At 44.4% G+C, this 17369-nt stretch overlaps 1 protein-coding gene across 1 annotated transcript in view; it reads left to right on the top strand.

The window, feature by feature from the left end:
• T265_00028 (hypothetical protein) overlaps nucleotides 1–17369 on the top strand; it is a gene marked incomplete at both ends in the record, with an annotated part of 47914 nt that overhangs the window by 20338 nt on the left and 10207 nt on the right. Inside the window, 7 exons of the mRNA XM_009163685.1 lie at nucleotides 3531–3708; nucleotides 5058–5167; nucleotides 5260–5410; nucleotides 7006–7081; nucleotides 10174–10247; nucleotides 12063–12308; nucleotides 13921–13995. Of these exons, the coding sequence (XP_009161949.1) occupies nucleotides 3531–3708; nucleotides 5058–5167; nucleotides 5260–5410; nucleotides 7006–7081; nucleotides 10174–10247; nucleotides 12063–12308; nucleotides 13921–13995 (910 nt within the window). The remainder of the gene's footprint in view (nucleotides 1–3530; nucleotides 3709–5057; nucleotides 5168–5259; nucleotides 5411–7005; nucleotides 7082–10173; nucleotides 10248–12062; nucleotides 12309–13920; nucleotides 13996–17369) is intronic.

Raw genomic sequence — 17369 nt, 5'->3', positions numbered from 1 at the left:
GTAGGATAAGGGGTGAGATGACTCAGTGATTAGAGCGCGAATTTACCGACCAGAAGTTCCGTGGTTCGAACCCGACATCTGCCTCTCGACTTCCCCTGTGTAGACTTGGGCAACCTGGCAGTATTCCAACCCTCGTTCTTCCTTTGGGTGGCATAGCAGCTAGGCACCCGAAGGGTGTGACAGCTAAACTATTATTGTTTATTCGTCAAGGTAGACTAGAAATATTCCTTATCGACGCATGTTACACATGTCAATGAGGTAAGCGGTGGTTGGTTACTGAAAATTGTAGCGACGTTTCAAAATGCGGCAATCTTTTCCCGGACAGAATCCTCCCTTGGTTCGGTCTGACATGAGACCTGTTTTTCCTGAAGCGACACAGCACCAGTAAAACAAAACACTGACTGCCATTCTACCACATTAAAAACTCGGCATTTCTCACACCTTTCGGTCATCCTTGAGTATCGGAGTAGTATCGAAAGCGTCTCTTACGGACGGCACCGCAGCATAAGCTGAGCTTTGTATTTGGGAGTAGCACGGGAATTTATCCACGATCAACGCCTCCGAGCTCAAAAGACACTTACTGTGCACAGTGCCTTGCCCTCACGCTAGGTCATCCCGCGCCGCCTTGTAAGTCAGACCTTGAAGTCAAAGGCTTTGGAGGGGATACCGGAAATAAGTCCCTATTAGCAGGCACAGAAGTCACCTCCCGGCGCATGACGCTGACTGTAAAGAAAAGAAAACACATCTTTCCTGGTTGAGGACGAAGGAGACAGGACTAAGAGTCGATATCCTCTTGTTGAAAAAGAACTCAAAGGCTACAGGACAGACGTCCATGCACCCGACAGGACCAGGCTGGCTGATCAAGGAAAACTAGTGGGGGTGGCTTTGACTGCACCTTTGAAGCTCTAATGCAAAGGCTGGTACATAACCAACACCCAAGCACACCCGAAAGCCAGTGGTTCTGAAGACGGACACATCCAATCCTGGACAGAGACGAGATTGGTTTGGTGCGAATGACTTCGCCTCCGTTACAGAGAAGAATTTGACGTTTGTCAAAACGATCGGAAATCTCACAAATGCACTGGCCCAAAATCCAACTAAAAGCACTAAAACCTCTATGGACGAAGGACACAGCAGCAACTCTATATCGGGAACGAAATCGAGGGAAGACGGACCGCGAAATCATCTGTGCACAGCAGACAACATTATGGCTCGTATCCTGCTGCTCAACCGACTAGTCGCTGACATTATTGAGGAAGATGTTCTTGAATAGCAGTATTAATAATAAAATAAGTAATAATTGTTCAGCTGTAGCAACCTTTTAGTGCCTAGCTGCCATGCCAGCGGAAGCAGACACGAGGGCTGGGTTACTACCAGGTTACCAAAGCCCAGACAAGAACAATCGAGATAGTGAGGTTGGGTTTGAACCACGGACCTTCCGGCCCGTAAGCTGGCGCCTTAACCACTGAGATATCTGGAACCCCGTTGGGGGCAGTGTAGATCTTGGAGTAATCGAATTACCATCGACCTATTTTTTGCCGCAAAGCAAATCCAAGTGAAATGTGAACGGAATCAACCTCTCTGTGAGCTGTTTATGGGCTTCAAGCCATCGACTTATTGAACACAGAAGCAGTTTGAAGTACCCTACGAAAGCTTAGCTGTTCGGACATATATGTCAACCTGATCGAGGCCTCACACTGAGATAAAGGCTCCGGTTCGGAATTGCGCGACTACCTTGAACGAGTTCGAAATCGACACCAGAGTGAAGCAGGGCTGTGTTCTTATCCCAGCCCTATTTAACAACCATCTTCAACCACCACCCCCGTTGCGAAAGTCGTGTACCAATGCAATACTGTTTGGATTGTTATTTATTCAGTTCAAAGCATGTTCTTTCCAGAACGCCGCTGTGCGAGTTCCATAGCTGTATGCTACTGTTTGCAGAATAACCCTTATGTTGGCATTCTGATGCAGAAGTACAGTGACTTGTTACGCCGTTCGGCTCAGCGATATCTCACTTTTGATTAACACTAAAATATTCGTCTTTTATCGGCCTGGTCCGCGGATTCAACACAAAGCAACCAAATAGTTGTGAGATAGCATAGTGCACAAATTTCCGCCAGCATGGCAGTACAACATCCATATTCCTGGTTCCTGATAAAAGTACAAATTGGCAATCTGTCAAATACGGGTGGATAAGGTTCGTTCACTGATGTTTAGCCAGGTGGCCGTTGATCACCGAGCTTGGCTATTAGCTTGAAAGGTTTTCGTCACCATTCGAAGAGGCATCATCGTTTACACTCTCGGATGTGACATAGGCTCAGTAGCATATCAATCCCACAGGTGACTCACCTGAGGCCCAGCCGAATCTCTCGCGTATGATGTTTTACGTCTATGCAAAGTACCGAAAATGTTTTCATCCGATCGGCCAATTTTTATATTTCTACTGTAACCCTATTGGTCCGTTCACAGTTTGTGTTGCATTGTGGTCTGCATCTCTCGTATTCGACTGGTTTGATGTTTGGGTTCTTTTTGAGGGCTTTAGGCCCCACCACACAAAGTGGATAATATTGTATCAGTAGTAACTGTGCCTACTAGCCTTCCAGTGCTGCAATTAGCATCGCAGACTTTTTACATAGATGCTAAAAGACATTGTGGCCACTAGCTCCGGTCGTTTCAGTCATCCCTGAACTTCAAAAAAGATAAATGGTGGTGGATTATGCTTTTGTCACTCGTACTCTTAGACTATGTACTCTGCCTGTCAGTCATTCCCGGCACTGGCGCCTTTAGGAGTTCCCCTTTTCGTTCAGTGAATTTTTTCTTGGTCTTTTAATCATAACAAGAACTGCTCGTCTCACAGTCTATGAATTATGTCCAGTTGCACCTCAACTGCTCCTGTCTAAGTTTGGACAACTTGAAAGTACCTCAGCCCCCGCTCCTTCTTCGAGTTGCATGGCAGCTAGGCACCGAAAGTGTCTTAAAGCTAGACAGTCATCTTTATATATATATATATATATATATTAGTTGCTTATTTATCTTACAGACCTTTCATAAAGGATCTTCCGCCCAGATCTCACGTTCAAGTACCGTCAGTCAAATTTCAAAGATTTAATTGACCTCTCGGTGATTGCGCTTGCATCCTATATTGGTTCCAGCAAGCCAAGCACTTAGGTGGTGAAATTCAGACCTTTCATAAAGGATCTTCCGCCCAGATCTCACGTTCAAGTACGGGGCGTCAAATTTCAAAGATTTAATTGACCTCTCGGTGATTGCGCTTGCATCCTATATTGGTTCCAGCAAGCCAAGCACTTAGGCTGTTGGTGAAATTCTCTGTCATTTTTTTCGCGTTTTGATGTGACTGCATCCAGAAACTGCATTCCTTAATATAAGCGAACGGTACGAACCTTATGGTCGATCTGGTGTGTCTTCCACTTTTGTCAATTGTCACCGACTCTGTGTTTTTTTCGATTGTGATATACGTGCCATACGTAAACAGCATCATCGTATTTTTCTCTCCTTTTTTCCACCCACAGTTAACGCAGCCCAAACCGGATCTATCGGTTCAAGTGGTTCTGGTTGCTGAAGATGACTCCATGAAATGCACCTTGCTTGACCATCTAATCGATGCGCAAACGTTTGCGGAAATTTACAATGAGGCGGGAATTCATATTTACCCGGCCAAGGTGCTCAGTCAACTGTACAAGCAGTTGGGTAGGTTGCCTCCTGAACGTTGTCGCTTTTCAGTAGACTGTGTGGCCTGTTCAGCGATGGGTTAGGATGACCCTCCTGAAATTGGTGGGTACTTGCCGAATATACACTCATTTGCAAACTAATTTGTTTTTTTTTTCGAGAGACTCAGCTGGAACCCGGTACCCAGTTGAATCTCTCGTTTGTGATATTCTCAGGCAACTGAATGTGCTGCACCAGGCCGCCTCATGTTTCAGTCGCTACGATATTCGAGATATCGCGATACATGTATATCCTTGTAATGTGCTACTCATAAGGTTGCTGAAAATTCGTCGATAGCCCACGACCGGTTTCGCACTTTTTGAGGCGATATCTCGAATATCGTAGCGACTGAAACATGAGGCGGCCTGGTGCAGCACATTCAGTTGCCTGAGAATATCACAAACGAGAGATTCAACTGGGTTCCAGGTGAGTCCCTCTAAAAAACCAAATTAGTTTGCAAATGAGTATCTATTCGCTAATTTCGTGCAATTTGGTTTCAAGTAGGACATAAGGTTGACCGAAACCCGGGGACTGCGCCTACCTGGTGAGCCCCAAAAAGGGCGAAGTCGGTCGTTGCTTGGTGGGTATTTGGTTCAGTTTAGCTTGATGACCGTGAATCATGTCTGTGTGGACGGTGGTTCGATTCGCCGCAGTTTATGGCAACTGACAGGATAGGATGGAGGAGCTGCGAGTGCAGAAAACAAGTGAAAAATAATGTCATTCTAGTGATTATTAATCACTGCTGGTTGGGTGGCATCGCCGCGTTGGCAAGTACTTCCATTCATTTATACTGTTGGTGGGCCGTTTACCACTTTAAGGAACTTCCTGGGCTGTGCTTCATCAAACAATACTAGGAGCGTTAAAGTGCCCAAATCCTACCGAATTGTACGGCATTTCACGTCGAAGTCATTCTTGAGGGTTGGTTGTCTCAAACCATTTAAAACGTAGGACGCGTCGGAGCGCAATAATATCCTGTGTAAAACAGCAGACGAGCTGCGCACACAGTTTCAAACATTAAGAAATAAATGGTACTTTGTTCCTGTCTCCTAGTTTCCCAGATCTCATTGACGCTCCTGTTCAAGATGGACTGTTTGTTGTGCTTGACATGTCACTTGTGTCTTACAACAACAACTAGTTATGTGAAGGCCGGGATACAGGTAAACAGGTTCATACTACCAACTTAGTCAGTGTAGGTCACTTGGACAATAACTAATTACATTGTCGTACACTTTGACGGACACGCGATTGCCTATAGAATCTTTCTTAGAATCGTGTCTATTGAAGATTGGCTGTTCACACGCGTATTGTTCATGTATTATACGAATTTCCAGGTGTTTGCGATAAACTCGTTCTTGGTGGGCGGTCTAACAAAGAAGTTGGAACCTTGTCAACAAGCCAGTTTTACCGATTAACCGACCAAACTGTGGCTTTCATACCCCAGGTTAGTTGCAACCAAGTCACTTTCCCCCGAGGACGTTATACTTATTCTAATCTGTCCACTCAGTTTGGCGCATTTTCTTTTCACTCGTTCAGATTTTTGATCACCATGCCTTCTACCTGAATCTGGACATCAACTTCATTTTGGATTGTTTCCGCACTTGCGTTGCCTTCCTGAAACGGGCATGGACAAGTCCGGGTCGACCGCTTCTCATTTTCCCCATCTATCACCGATTCTTCCGCTCGAGTGAGTTTTCTCATTGTAGTATACTGGCAACACTTCAAAGGTTACTTCTTGCAGCAGGTATGATGTTCGTCGCACTTTGATGCATCTAATTTGATACCCCTTGTCCGTATAATCCGTCTCAAACTCAAAACCTCCGCCAATGCGAAGTCGGGAAACTGTTCTCATCAGTAGATTAAGACGTCGATGCTATCCAGTTCACACTGTTTACGGGTGAGAATCGCTAACTGGACTTTTTTCACGTTATTGTTCCGTGTCCCGCATGACCTCTGCAACTCCTTAGACGTGAAGGAGCTGAGAAGAGCATCGTTTTTAACGCAATACAAGCAGGACGTTTGTATTGCGTTAAAAACGATGCTCTTCTTAGCTCCTTCACGTCTAAGGAGTTGCAGATCAAGCGTAATGTTTGAACTTATTGGCTTCCATCATTTCACATCTCGAAGTCTTCATCAGCTGAGATAGTCATATCCCCTTTCTACTACTTCCACTACCCCCGTTCGATGGCATTATCGGAACTGCTCACTCATTTCGAATTGGTTTACAGGGGAAGCGTTTCTCTTTGGCCCACTCAGACCATTAGACGTGAAATCCTTATAAAGTCATCTTGTTTCTTTTGAGTTCATCCTTCAACTCGGATAATGGCCATGTCGTTATTATCGAGATCAGAGCTGATACGCTTCGTTTGTAGTGCACAACATGCTTTGGGGTGCGCAATCCCTAAGTAAACTCTAAATGGGAATAGAAAACATCTGTTTTCCAAAACACTTTGATATTAGTTCCGTACGACCAGAATACACTGTACATACTTTTGATCACACTCACTGATTTGGACCTCTTATTTTCTACCATTTTTGCAGTGTGACCACATTTAGCCATGTGTAGAATGGGGCCATCCATATGACTGTGTGCTGTTGATGTCTCAAGCTTCTCAAAAATGGTTTAATGTAGACTGAGAAGACCATCTGAATACCCCGTTATTTCGAAACAGAACTTTTCGGGTAAGCCGATTATGTAGGTCCATGCTTCCACATCGGTCCTTTAGTGTGTGTGTGTGTGTGTGTGGCGAGATCGTATCACTTTCCTCATCTGGTTTGCGTGAGTTGGACTATTTAAACAATAGACTAGCTCTGTTGGTTTTTTTCTGCTTCCTGATGGCATGATGCTGGTTAAGCCATACTACGGACCTGACTTTATCTTCCGCCATTGTGATCAACAGTTTTGCTGTTTATAAGCAAGTTCAGTAACGACCACCTGTCAGCACGGACATTCTCCAGACATTCTGTTGATCAGGAACAGTCATTCTGCATTTTTGTTGCTCCAGGTTCTAATTTAGAAACTGAATTTCTAGTCCTGCAATGAATTTGGTCTTACAGAACTTATTTTTTCAGGAAATAAGTGCGTACTGCGTTCCTGCCTACTAGTCAATAAATGAGGAGTGCCTCAAATTTTCTTGCTTGGGAACTCAGACGTCATAAATCAGCAGGCATTATCACCCCTAAACCCGGATTCACTGGTTTCGGTTCGTCATATCGTGCTGATTGCACTTCACAGCCATGAACGGTTCTTTAATCTCTACATGATTTCCTCCATCCATATAGCTCACTCCAAACAGATGCCTCCGACACTTCTTGCCACCATCAAGAAAATGGCCACTGGTTACCTTAATGGTACAAAGTGAGTGTTTTTTTTCGTCTAAATTTAGTGCATGCAATGTTGTGTGCATTCATGCTACGCGAGTAACTACACAAGAGAGATTCATTCGAATCTCCTATTGACACAAATCCAGTTCACAATTGGGCGTTTGATTTCAGACAAGGAACACACTGGCAGTTGCAACCTATTTGAATTTGTAAGGCTAAGATGTCAGAGCTGGGCGTGTCGTCATTTATGTCTCCCATGGTCGGTTGGAATCAATCGAAATACCCATTTACTAATGTCTTTAACACACTGGTTTCATTATTTTTCTGGAAAGAAATGTGTTCTCAGCACTAGAGTGGTGTCTTCATTGTACGGAAAAATGGTATCGCAGCTCCTTTCAGCTGTCTTATTCTCGATATAGCTCAGTGGTTAAGTCTCGGAAGGTCCGTGGTTTGAACCCTACCTCGGCATCTTGACTACTCCTGTCTAGGCTTGGGTAACCTGGTGCTTCCTTCAGGTTTCATAGCATCTAGGCACTGAGAGGTGTTAAAATTAAGCGATTACGATCAATACTATCATCATCAAGGCTGTCACAGCTGAACACTTCATATTTGCCCATTCTCGAGATAGTCCAGTGGTTAAGGCGCCAGCTTACAGCAGTACCACAGCCCTCGTGCTTCTTTCAGGTGACATGGCAGCTATGCGTCGAAGGGGTGCTACAGCTGAACACAGCATTCTTTTTGGTTGATTGGTACATCGACCACTGATCTTGCTCCCAGTTTCTATCCTGCTTTTCTTCATTTGAACCAGCCACTTCAGTTTGTACAGCTTTATTGTGGTGTTTTTCATATTGTAGCAAAGAAGTGAAGCCCGAGCAGTGTCCCCGAACATTATAAACTTGGTCAATTGTCGGGGATCTTATTGGGTTAGCTCACATCTCACCAAGCATTTAGCCAACATTGTGAGGAGTTCATGCCTCCGTCCGATTGCTAGGATCTTATATGCGCGGCACATTTTGATTTTTCGAAGGTTTGATTACATCTGTCATGGGAACACTTTCATGTTCTTTCCTGAGGTCTCAATTCACTGCCGTGGTCTTTATCGACGCATTGTCAAGTTGATGTTAGCGATAAGTGTTTAGACCGTTTATTCGAAATTTACTGATCCCACGAGTCTCATGTTCATAGCCCTTGTCGCCTATACGTCCACATTCATCTCAAACTCTCAGTTTTTCGTACCACGATGTTGTGAATTGAATCACTACGAATAATCTTCTCCTCCGTCGTTCTCTAACCCCCTCTTTTTATCGCCTAACCCACTAATTGACTGACCTGCAAATGAGGGTTCTAGCTGCAGTGGGCGTCGCGTGAATAAAATGGCTGGAATAAGATGTGGACCGCGTGAGGTGGAGAAACCTACTTAGGTGATGTAAGGCAGGCGTCAATGGACTGACGGCGTAGTCGAATTATACCGTTGCAGCGCAGGTAGTGTAGTCCAGGCGACTGTTTACTATAATAATTGATTGTCTCTTGACCTTCCAACACGCGTGTTTGTTACGCCTAGCCGTGAATATATTTCAACCGCTTCCGGTCGCTGCTACGGTCCACTTGGTTTGTTTATTGTGACTGTAAAATCATGTCAAGATGTGTCGATTAGTTCCACTATGGCACCATAACCATCCGACTCGCATCAATACCATTAAGGTTTTAGGGATTGTTGTCTCACTTCTGTTCGATGACGGCAAACGTAGGCTGCTCGTGAGCGACTTTGTCAGGCTGAATTTTTGCATTTCAACAAAGCCTGTCGACCTTCTAAAGCGCGGGTTCATTCAGTGAGCGCGTATAATTTTGTCCTAACTCAGTCTGTTCATTCAGCACTCACATGTGTGAGTCTCGGAAGTCCACAATATGAGCAAGGGTCTTATTTTCCATATTTCGTGACATTATTTAACTCAACAGCGTATGCTACTTTCAAACTACAAATGTGCTAGATGGCGGCTTGAAGAAATGTTTGGACAGATTGAAAATCAAGGGTGCACAACTCTTAGGTTAGCAATTGACTGATTTCCTCATAACGCTTTGCATACCCTCTTACTAACGTGCCCTTGTTCGAAACCATTGACTGTATCTGTCAGACAGTCTTACACTATTTTTCCCATACTCCCAAATCACCTATACTACTGGTACGATGCGCTTTTGCTATCGATTCCTGTGTTGTACCACATACAAGCAAAGAAACCGCATAGTGATGGACTTACCTTGTTGTTTTAGCTGGCATCTACTGAGTGGGACTGAACTGGATGTTTCAAGACAAGTCACTGAGAACAATTGCCATTTTGCCGTGAATATGTTGACATTTTTAATATCCGTTACGCAACCGACCGGTTGCTTGAAAGTTTAAGTGTGGATGAATAATATGGTGACGGTTTCAGTTCCTTCATCGTCGTGACGCAGCAGCGATTAACCAAGATTTATAAATGGACCGTTGCTGCAAACACCTTGGCACTCATTATTCCACCTCACCAATGAACTCTTGTTAACCTCACTGCCGATTAATGGTCGTTTGCTGCGCAGGCAGCACCATTCGTTGGAATATTCTACGGTTTCAGTGTTGGTTTAAGGTAATCTGGTTGAAACGGGCGATTGAAGAACTCGCTACAGTGCACTTAGTTACCAAGTTCCTAATAAGTAGTACCGTTGTTTTCGTTGTTGCGCGAAAATATGTGTTATTGACGACCTGTCCTGCTTGGTGGTTCTTAATTGCACGTTGATACATGAGAGGTATTACTGATGAGCTGGACGATGGGGACTGACCAGTTCTTAAAGGATTTAGAGCGTTTTTCCGGTGTGTTTCATTCACGGATGTGCAATGAACGTATTACCCATTCGCTTAGGATGAGGTGAAAAATTCAACCACGCTTGACACTTAACTCTCCCCATAAGATCTCACTACCTGGTGCATAGGATGGGTGATACGGTTCTCATTGTTGTCTCCTTACGAGTAAGTGTGCCTGTCGAAGAGGTATTTTGAAATATCCGTAGATGTTCCCCCTAGACCAGCGAGATCATCGTACACTAGCTGTACATTTTGTTAATGAATGCTCGCGCCATGTTTTGATACCTTCACAGAGTCATCCTTGGTTCGCTCAAAACCTTTGAAGAAACGTCAAGTTTGAAGCAGTTGAATTTCTTAGGCTCAACAGGTAAGTCAATTCAAAGTCGATCAAATTTATTCGTGTATAGCACATAGAAAAGCGCCCCTTCATAGGGCATCGCTTCCTTTTTGAACCCATTCTTTTATTTTTCGGAATTTCAAATCGAACTATTGATATGCTTTCGACCGAGGGCTAAACCTAACTTTCAAAACTCTTGTATGTTCCGGATCACTGAATAAACACGTTTAAACTCCAAGTTCAATTTTGTTGGTTATTTTGATTCATGCGGCGATCTCTCTGTATTTGGTGGTAAGAAACGGTATCGCTTAATTTCGCAGCAAGCAATTAACTATGCTGCAAGCACAGCAGTACGCACTGTACTTCGCATTCAACCGAAAGCGAATCACACGCCGTAAAATTTGAACTGCCGTCTGATAGCGCTCCATCTCCGTGTGGTGAAAATTTGTGACTCGAAGCAGTCGAACCCACCCTAACATATTCATCCAACGGGGCTTCCGTCTTACTTGGGGGCAAGGCTAACGTCTAAATCCGTTCAGATGTTTTTGAATGAAGCTACTCACATCGTATATCATGGTCTTTGTGCAGCTTGTTCAGTCGGATTCAGTTGAGTTTCCCACTAAGACCAATTTGGTGTGCAAGTGAGTCCAGTCCGTCAAGAATTCATGCAGTGGTACCGCAGTAAGTTTGCTGTGAAACCTGAGTTAATTGACCGCTGTGTTGAGCCCTCGGAAACGCCAGCTGAATTTGTCTATGTTAGAGCGGTTATTTTAGTAGAGATCGGAGGACATTTGGAAGTTCTGCGGTGCACATCGCTTTTACTCAAAAACCGTGCACTAGGGTTCCATTGTCCTATACGATGAGGTCCGGTTTTTTTTTTTGTCTCAGTGATTGTCAACACAACTTCCCATGTTTGGTTATTTAAGAGACTGTTATTCGCTAATTTCAACTAAAAGTTTTTCTTTCGCGCATCCCGTGGCCTGTTTTTTAAGAAGCTGCAGCTTACATAGAACGTCAATAGTACTGAGTCGGAAGTTGGAATAATCGGTTCACATCACCATTCAGCTATGTCATCTTATCTAGCGGCAGTGCCAAAGACGTTGGAGCAGGTTGCATAAAAGACTCAGCTCTTTCTCTCCTGACTAATTCATCCCATGGTTGGAAAAGTAAGATATGCAGTGAAATAGACACATTAGCTGACTGACACTCATTTACCAGGGGGGCTAAATCACTCGATGCATGCACGTTACCGAGGATTCAGTGTGTGAGAACATGCCGTGAACGAGCATCAGAGATGATAAACCATCTTCCTCCGTCATCATCCTCTCTGTTACGATCGCATGACCAAAGGCAAAATCTTGGTTATCTGAATCGTGACGAACGCCACTTGAATTGAATCTACTGGTCCTGTTACGAAGTCCCATTAGTAAAAGAGTACTTTATCCATGTATGCACCTTCCAACTCACCTTCGGGTTCTGTTACCCCAGGTTTACACCGAGTTCCGAGCACACAGCTAACTCCACACGCAGCTCAATATTCGTAGCACTAACTGTTGGCAGGCTTCCACCAGCTCAGTTCAAGGTGATAAGGAAATATGGAATCGGATGCCATCTTAGCATACTGCGCCCTAATCCATCTGGATTTCATTTACTCGATAACCTCGTTGACTTGTTCACGTTTACAGCACTTATTTCACAACTCACATTCGTGTGCTTTGTACATAATTTGTGATCATCCTGCACAGTTTTTTAACAAACTTGACTAATCACTGCATTTAGGATAATCGACTCATATCCGAGTTTGATTGTTTAAATGAGTGTCTCTGTCTCCCATCATCCTTCTAGACTCGATATTTCAGCCGAGTGATCTGAGCTCATCTTCGCCCCAACGGCGCCGGTTAACAGCGACCAGTCGACTGGAGGGATTCGACCGCGCCCTTTTGGAAGAAGGGACGGGAAATCTGAGCCCAACTTCTGGCTCATCTGCTGGTATGAACTATGACCAGGACAGCTTTCAGCGGTTTAGCATGCGGCGAAAGTCAATGGCTCTGGCACGTGCTGTTAATTTGGATCTGATTAACCGTGAAAGAGGTATGTGTTAAGCTTCCATGGCCGTGTAGCATCTCCGTTCCCTTTCGATCTTAATCCGTTTTTTCATCGGTATGCTAGAGGCAAACAAAAAAGCTAGCTAGCGGATTAATTGCTTCAACTATAATCTGCAGTATCAGTTTATCCTCCTGAAGGATTTGATGCCTACACAATACCCTCATCCTAGTCTTAAACTGAACGTCCCACGCTGGTCGCTTTTCTGGATTTGAAAGCTGCTTTTGATTCTGTCGATCGTCAGCAACTCCGGCAGTATCTGGCGATCAAAGGTGTCCCTTCCAAATTTCTATCCCTTACGAAGGCACTGTATGCGAACCCTTATGGGCGCGTACGAGTATGCGGCAAGCTTTCACTTGAGTTCACCAGACCCAGTCGTGTAAGGCAAAGCTGTCCTTTCCCACCTTTCCTCTTCAACTTTGTTATTGATATGCTGCATGAAATTTCTTTGCCTGCCTCTAAAACTTTGGGAGTCGAAACGCTTCCTGGACCTTTGATCATAGACATTGAGTATGCAGACGATATTGTTCTCCTTGGTCCAAATTCTTCTCAGATAGACGATTTCAAATAACCTAAACAACTCTGCCGCATGGTTTGACGTGCGCTTCACACTTGCAAAGCGTAAAGGGTTGCTACAAAACTTTGTGAGATTAAACTCAAACCTCATGCTTGCAAGCGAGCCAGTCGACATGGTAGATAAATTTGTTTGCCTTGGCAGTCGCATACGTTCTGGCGGACTGGCTGCAGATGAGATTATTTCTCGAATCTGACAAGCCATGATAGCTTTTGCCAACCTCCGACACCCACAGCGCTGATCTGACGTCAATTTATCTGTCAAGGGCAGGTTGTATGGTTGGGCGGTGTGATCCATACTGCTTTATGGGTAAAAACGCTATCTATACGCGCAGAGGACATACGGAAGATATCAGCGTTTGACAATCGGTCTCTCATTGGTCAGGTCTGGTGTGAAAATCGGTACGCCAAATGGTCTTAGGAAGAAAGAACTCTCCCGTGACAGATAAATTACTCACACTTCATAGAACACTGCTTAGAACATTTACTCCATATGCCAGAAGACTCTCCGCCTCACATAGCTCTTTTCGCCAAGCCCTGTGCTGAGTGGGAGCGATAAAGAGGTGGGCAGTGTATTACTTGGCAGCGAAGTATGAAAACACTAACCAGTAAGCTTCATCCTGTCGGAAACTGCCGCCTCCCTGGATGGGGACCGCGGTACTCAACTTACTAATGGATAATAGCGCTGGCAGAAACGGACCAATCGTGCAGTCAGTGGCGCTCGTGCATCAAAACTATCGCCTTCAACGCGTAGCTACCCAGTTCACGAACTAACCGAATATGCCATCACCTCCAAGGCCTAAGCGAGCGACACTTGAAATGACCGGCTTCTTCGCTAATCCATGCTTCACTGATCTAGGTTTCACCTACCAGACCAACATCAAGTAGCCATTTTCAAACGGGTATAAAAATATCGTTCTGAAGAGTTATGAGAACATATGGGTCAATGAGGAACATGTTTGTCTCCAAGCAAAATTCAAGATATTCTAGTCATATGTGAATCTTGTCATCTTTTCACACCACTCAGACGACTTTATTCCCGACGACGTCACCCAGGATCTCAGTTGGGCCGACACTGAGGTGGAATCTTTAATCGAAAGTGGTAAGTACCTGCGTTCATTTTTCATCTGCTCCTGTACCCATTTCCGTGTTTTTTGCCTAACGCCACTATTTCCTGAAATACCCTCGGTTCCCTGGACAATCGAAATGATTAGGAGTGTAGTAGTAGTCCTAACAGACTAATATTTTTGGCTATTCCACAAGTGTTGAACTTTCATGCTCAACTTCCGCTCCGGCGAGAAGTATTCAATTCCGATCGCTGTCGTGCACCTAACAAAATATGATCTTACGGAACCTATTTGTTGAACAGATGGCTATTTATCTGTTCGCCAATCTTGACACTCAACCTGCGAACGTTTCCTCACCAGTCGAGGAGGCAATTTCAGCGTGCCATTGGCCCTTCCTCCTTATCTGCTCCCGTTTAAGTAGCTTGTTGAAGAGTATTTGATATCTTTTGACGAGAGTTGCCAACTGAATTTCTCATAATTGCATTTCTCATTGTATTGTTTTGTGTCGCTCATGCGGTTGGAGACAAGTCGCGGGATCGTTGTGATCTGTTGACCGAATCCCACCTTGATTCACCGTGTGCCAATTCATCGTTATTTTTTTAATTGTTCTTCGTGTTTGTGCCAGGCAGGCGTTCACAATAAGTTACTTACGACAATCTATACAGTGTAGTGAACACCAGTAATCATCTTCAATGGCATCCGATTTCGGCCTTTCTAGTTTCATTTTACCCCCGTGAACGCCGATGACAACAGGGGTGAGGGAAGGAGAGCCATTCGTCACTGTCGTCTTTTGAATAGCCCAGCGGCATCTTTTAGAAAAAACAAGTCAAACATTTACAGCACGAGATGGAGTAACAAAAATACAAGCTCATCTACAAATGAGAATGTAGGGTTTATTTACTCAAGAATACGCGTATTACGGTTGAACAGAACATCCATCCTAGGGGAGAAAGAAACTAGCGTAACCTTGGGGTGTGCTCCGAACTTTGAGATGCACTGTTAGTTCCGGATTCAGAGGTTGACTAACTGTTAGGAGGAATTCCACACGGATCCCGCTTTGCCGCTCGCAGTTAGACGCTGCTACGGCCAAGAAGCCAATCCCGCACAAGATTGGCCTAAAGTTCGGGATAATTGCCGGTCCGGCATCAAGCCGAGGTCTGACTGATCGAAAGTCTGGACCCATCAGCCAATGAGGATCTAACATTGGCCGAATGCCGGTTGCCGATGGTGCATCCGGAAGACGTCAGAATTTTCAGAAAGTTGTGGTCACTTACATTATGTACAATAAGTTACTTACGACAATCTATACAGTGTAGTGAACACCAGTAATCATCTTCAATGGCATCCGATTTCGGCCTTTCTAGTTTCATTTTACCCCCGTGAACGCCGATGACAACAGGGGTGAGGGAAGGAGAGCCATTCGTCACTGTCGTCTTTTGAATAGCCCAGCGGCATCTTTTAGAAAAAACAAGTCAAACATTTACAGCACGAGATGGAGTAACAAAAATACAAGCTCATCTACAAATGAGAATGTAGGGTTTATTTACTCAAGAATACGCGTATTACGGTTGAACAGAACATCCATCCTAGGGGAGAAAGAAACTAGCGTAACCTTGGGGTGTGCTCCGAACTTTGAGATGCACTGTTAGTTCCGGATTCAGAGGTTGACTAACTGTTAGGAGGAATTCCACACGGATCCCGCTTTGCCGCTCGCAGTTAGACGCTGCTACGGCCAAGAAGCCAATCCCGCACAAGATTGGCCTAAAGTTCGGGATAATTGCCGGTCCGGCATCAAGCCGAGGTCTGACTGATCGAAAGTCTGGACCCATCAGCCAATGAGGATCTAACATTGGCCGAATGCCGGTTGCCGATGGTGCATCCGGAAGACGTCAGAATTTTCAGAAAGTTGTCTTACATTACATTATGTATATGATGCACTGTACAAGTGTTCTTGACTCGGTTTTGGGTGTTAGTATACTTTGTGTCCCTTTGGTGGTTGTTTTGAAGGAAACGCTAGCTTGAAAGGTTCAGGTCGAGAACTAAGGTGAGCAAAATACTGTTATTACACTAACTGCCAGTATACTATGAGCCAAACTGGTAGAGAATGTTTGGAGGTAATAAAATTCACAACGCGATGTGTACTTCGGAAAAAGACGTTGAACACGGCTCATTTCTAGTCAACCATTCTCGAAACATCTATGAGTGGAACAGATAGTAGACCCCTGGGTTGTTTAAAAGATCATTGACCTCTATAAGCGAACATGTCCTCATGATCGATATCGTATCACCCGTTAAACAAGCGGCAACTGGCTTGTAGTCGGTCTCTTAGACCTTGGACAGTTGCTCTGCGTGAGATCGGAGCATCTGAGATTTGTAGCTTGGCCTAGTAATGTTATGTTGTACGTTGTTGGTTATGAGGGCCCCCAATTAACTCGAAGTGTATACGTCAAATGTTGGGCGTTTCATGTAGATAATCATTATAGTTACTCATCTCTTGCATCGATAGACTGTTGGGAAATTCCAATCGCCATTTGACTGTTATGGACTATTTTGAAAAGTGCTTATCGTTTTTGTCATCGTACTAGAAGGTCGCTGCTTGCGCAACTGTCCACCTCGCATGAAAGTATGTCCGTTTAGGGACTGATGGCTGTCAAAAATGATCTGGATTAATGTTGTCGAGCCTAAGCAACAGGTATAGAGAGGGAGAAACGTCATTAGGAGCTCGTCAGCAGTAGGAGAGATGAACATCCAGTTCGGCATACACATCAGGAGACGCCCATTATTGCTATAAACTTGCCATTACGTACCTGCTTCCTATGTCACATAGACTGCTCTTTGTCTGTCTGTCAGTCATTTTTGACTCGGTCAGCGTGATTTATCCGGTGCATCCCGAACTTTTTCGAAGACGACCATTGTCGTAATACTTCGGTGGCAAATTTCTAACCCAATTCCTGGACATCTCTATAGATTAGCCATTGCCTACAGAAATAGAATCCCGCAATTCGACGTAATATGTGCATCAGGATACCTTGCTTCCCAGATGGGTAGCAGATCAATTTATCTATTCCAGCATTCTCCTTTTTCCAGATATGATGGCTTTCAAAACAAACAGGTTCGGTCATATTATTATCTCGTTTTTCATATGGATTAATGGTCTGTACATTGCGAGTGAGGCGTATAGCCATGCAGTTGTATTAGAAACAGTGCCATCCCTGGGTGTTGATTAGGTGGCGGGACCACTATACTGTTATCTACCTAGCACTGGCTCCATAGTTGAGATACAAAACTACGGTGTATAAATTCCTTAATCTTCCGTATATAACGTCCATTTGTCATGAACTTGTGTTCGAAGTCACTTTCTAGCCTAGTACATGCGGCAACATTACAACGACACCGATTTGTGATATTA

Source organism: Opisthorchis viverrini, assembly GCF_000715545.1.
Source record: "Opisthorchis viverrini unplaced genomic scaffold opera_v5_1, whole genome shotgun sequence".
NCBI classification, from domain to species: Eukaryota; Metazoa; Platyhelminthes; class Trematoda; order Opisthorchiida; family Opisthorchiidae; genus Opisthorchis; species Opisthorchis viverrini.
This window is presented reverse-complemented; position numbering and strand designations above follow the sequence as displayed.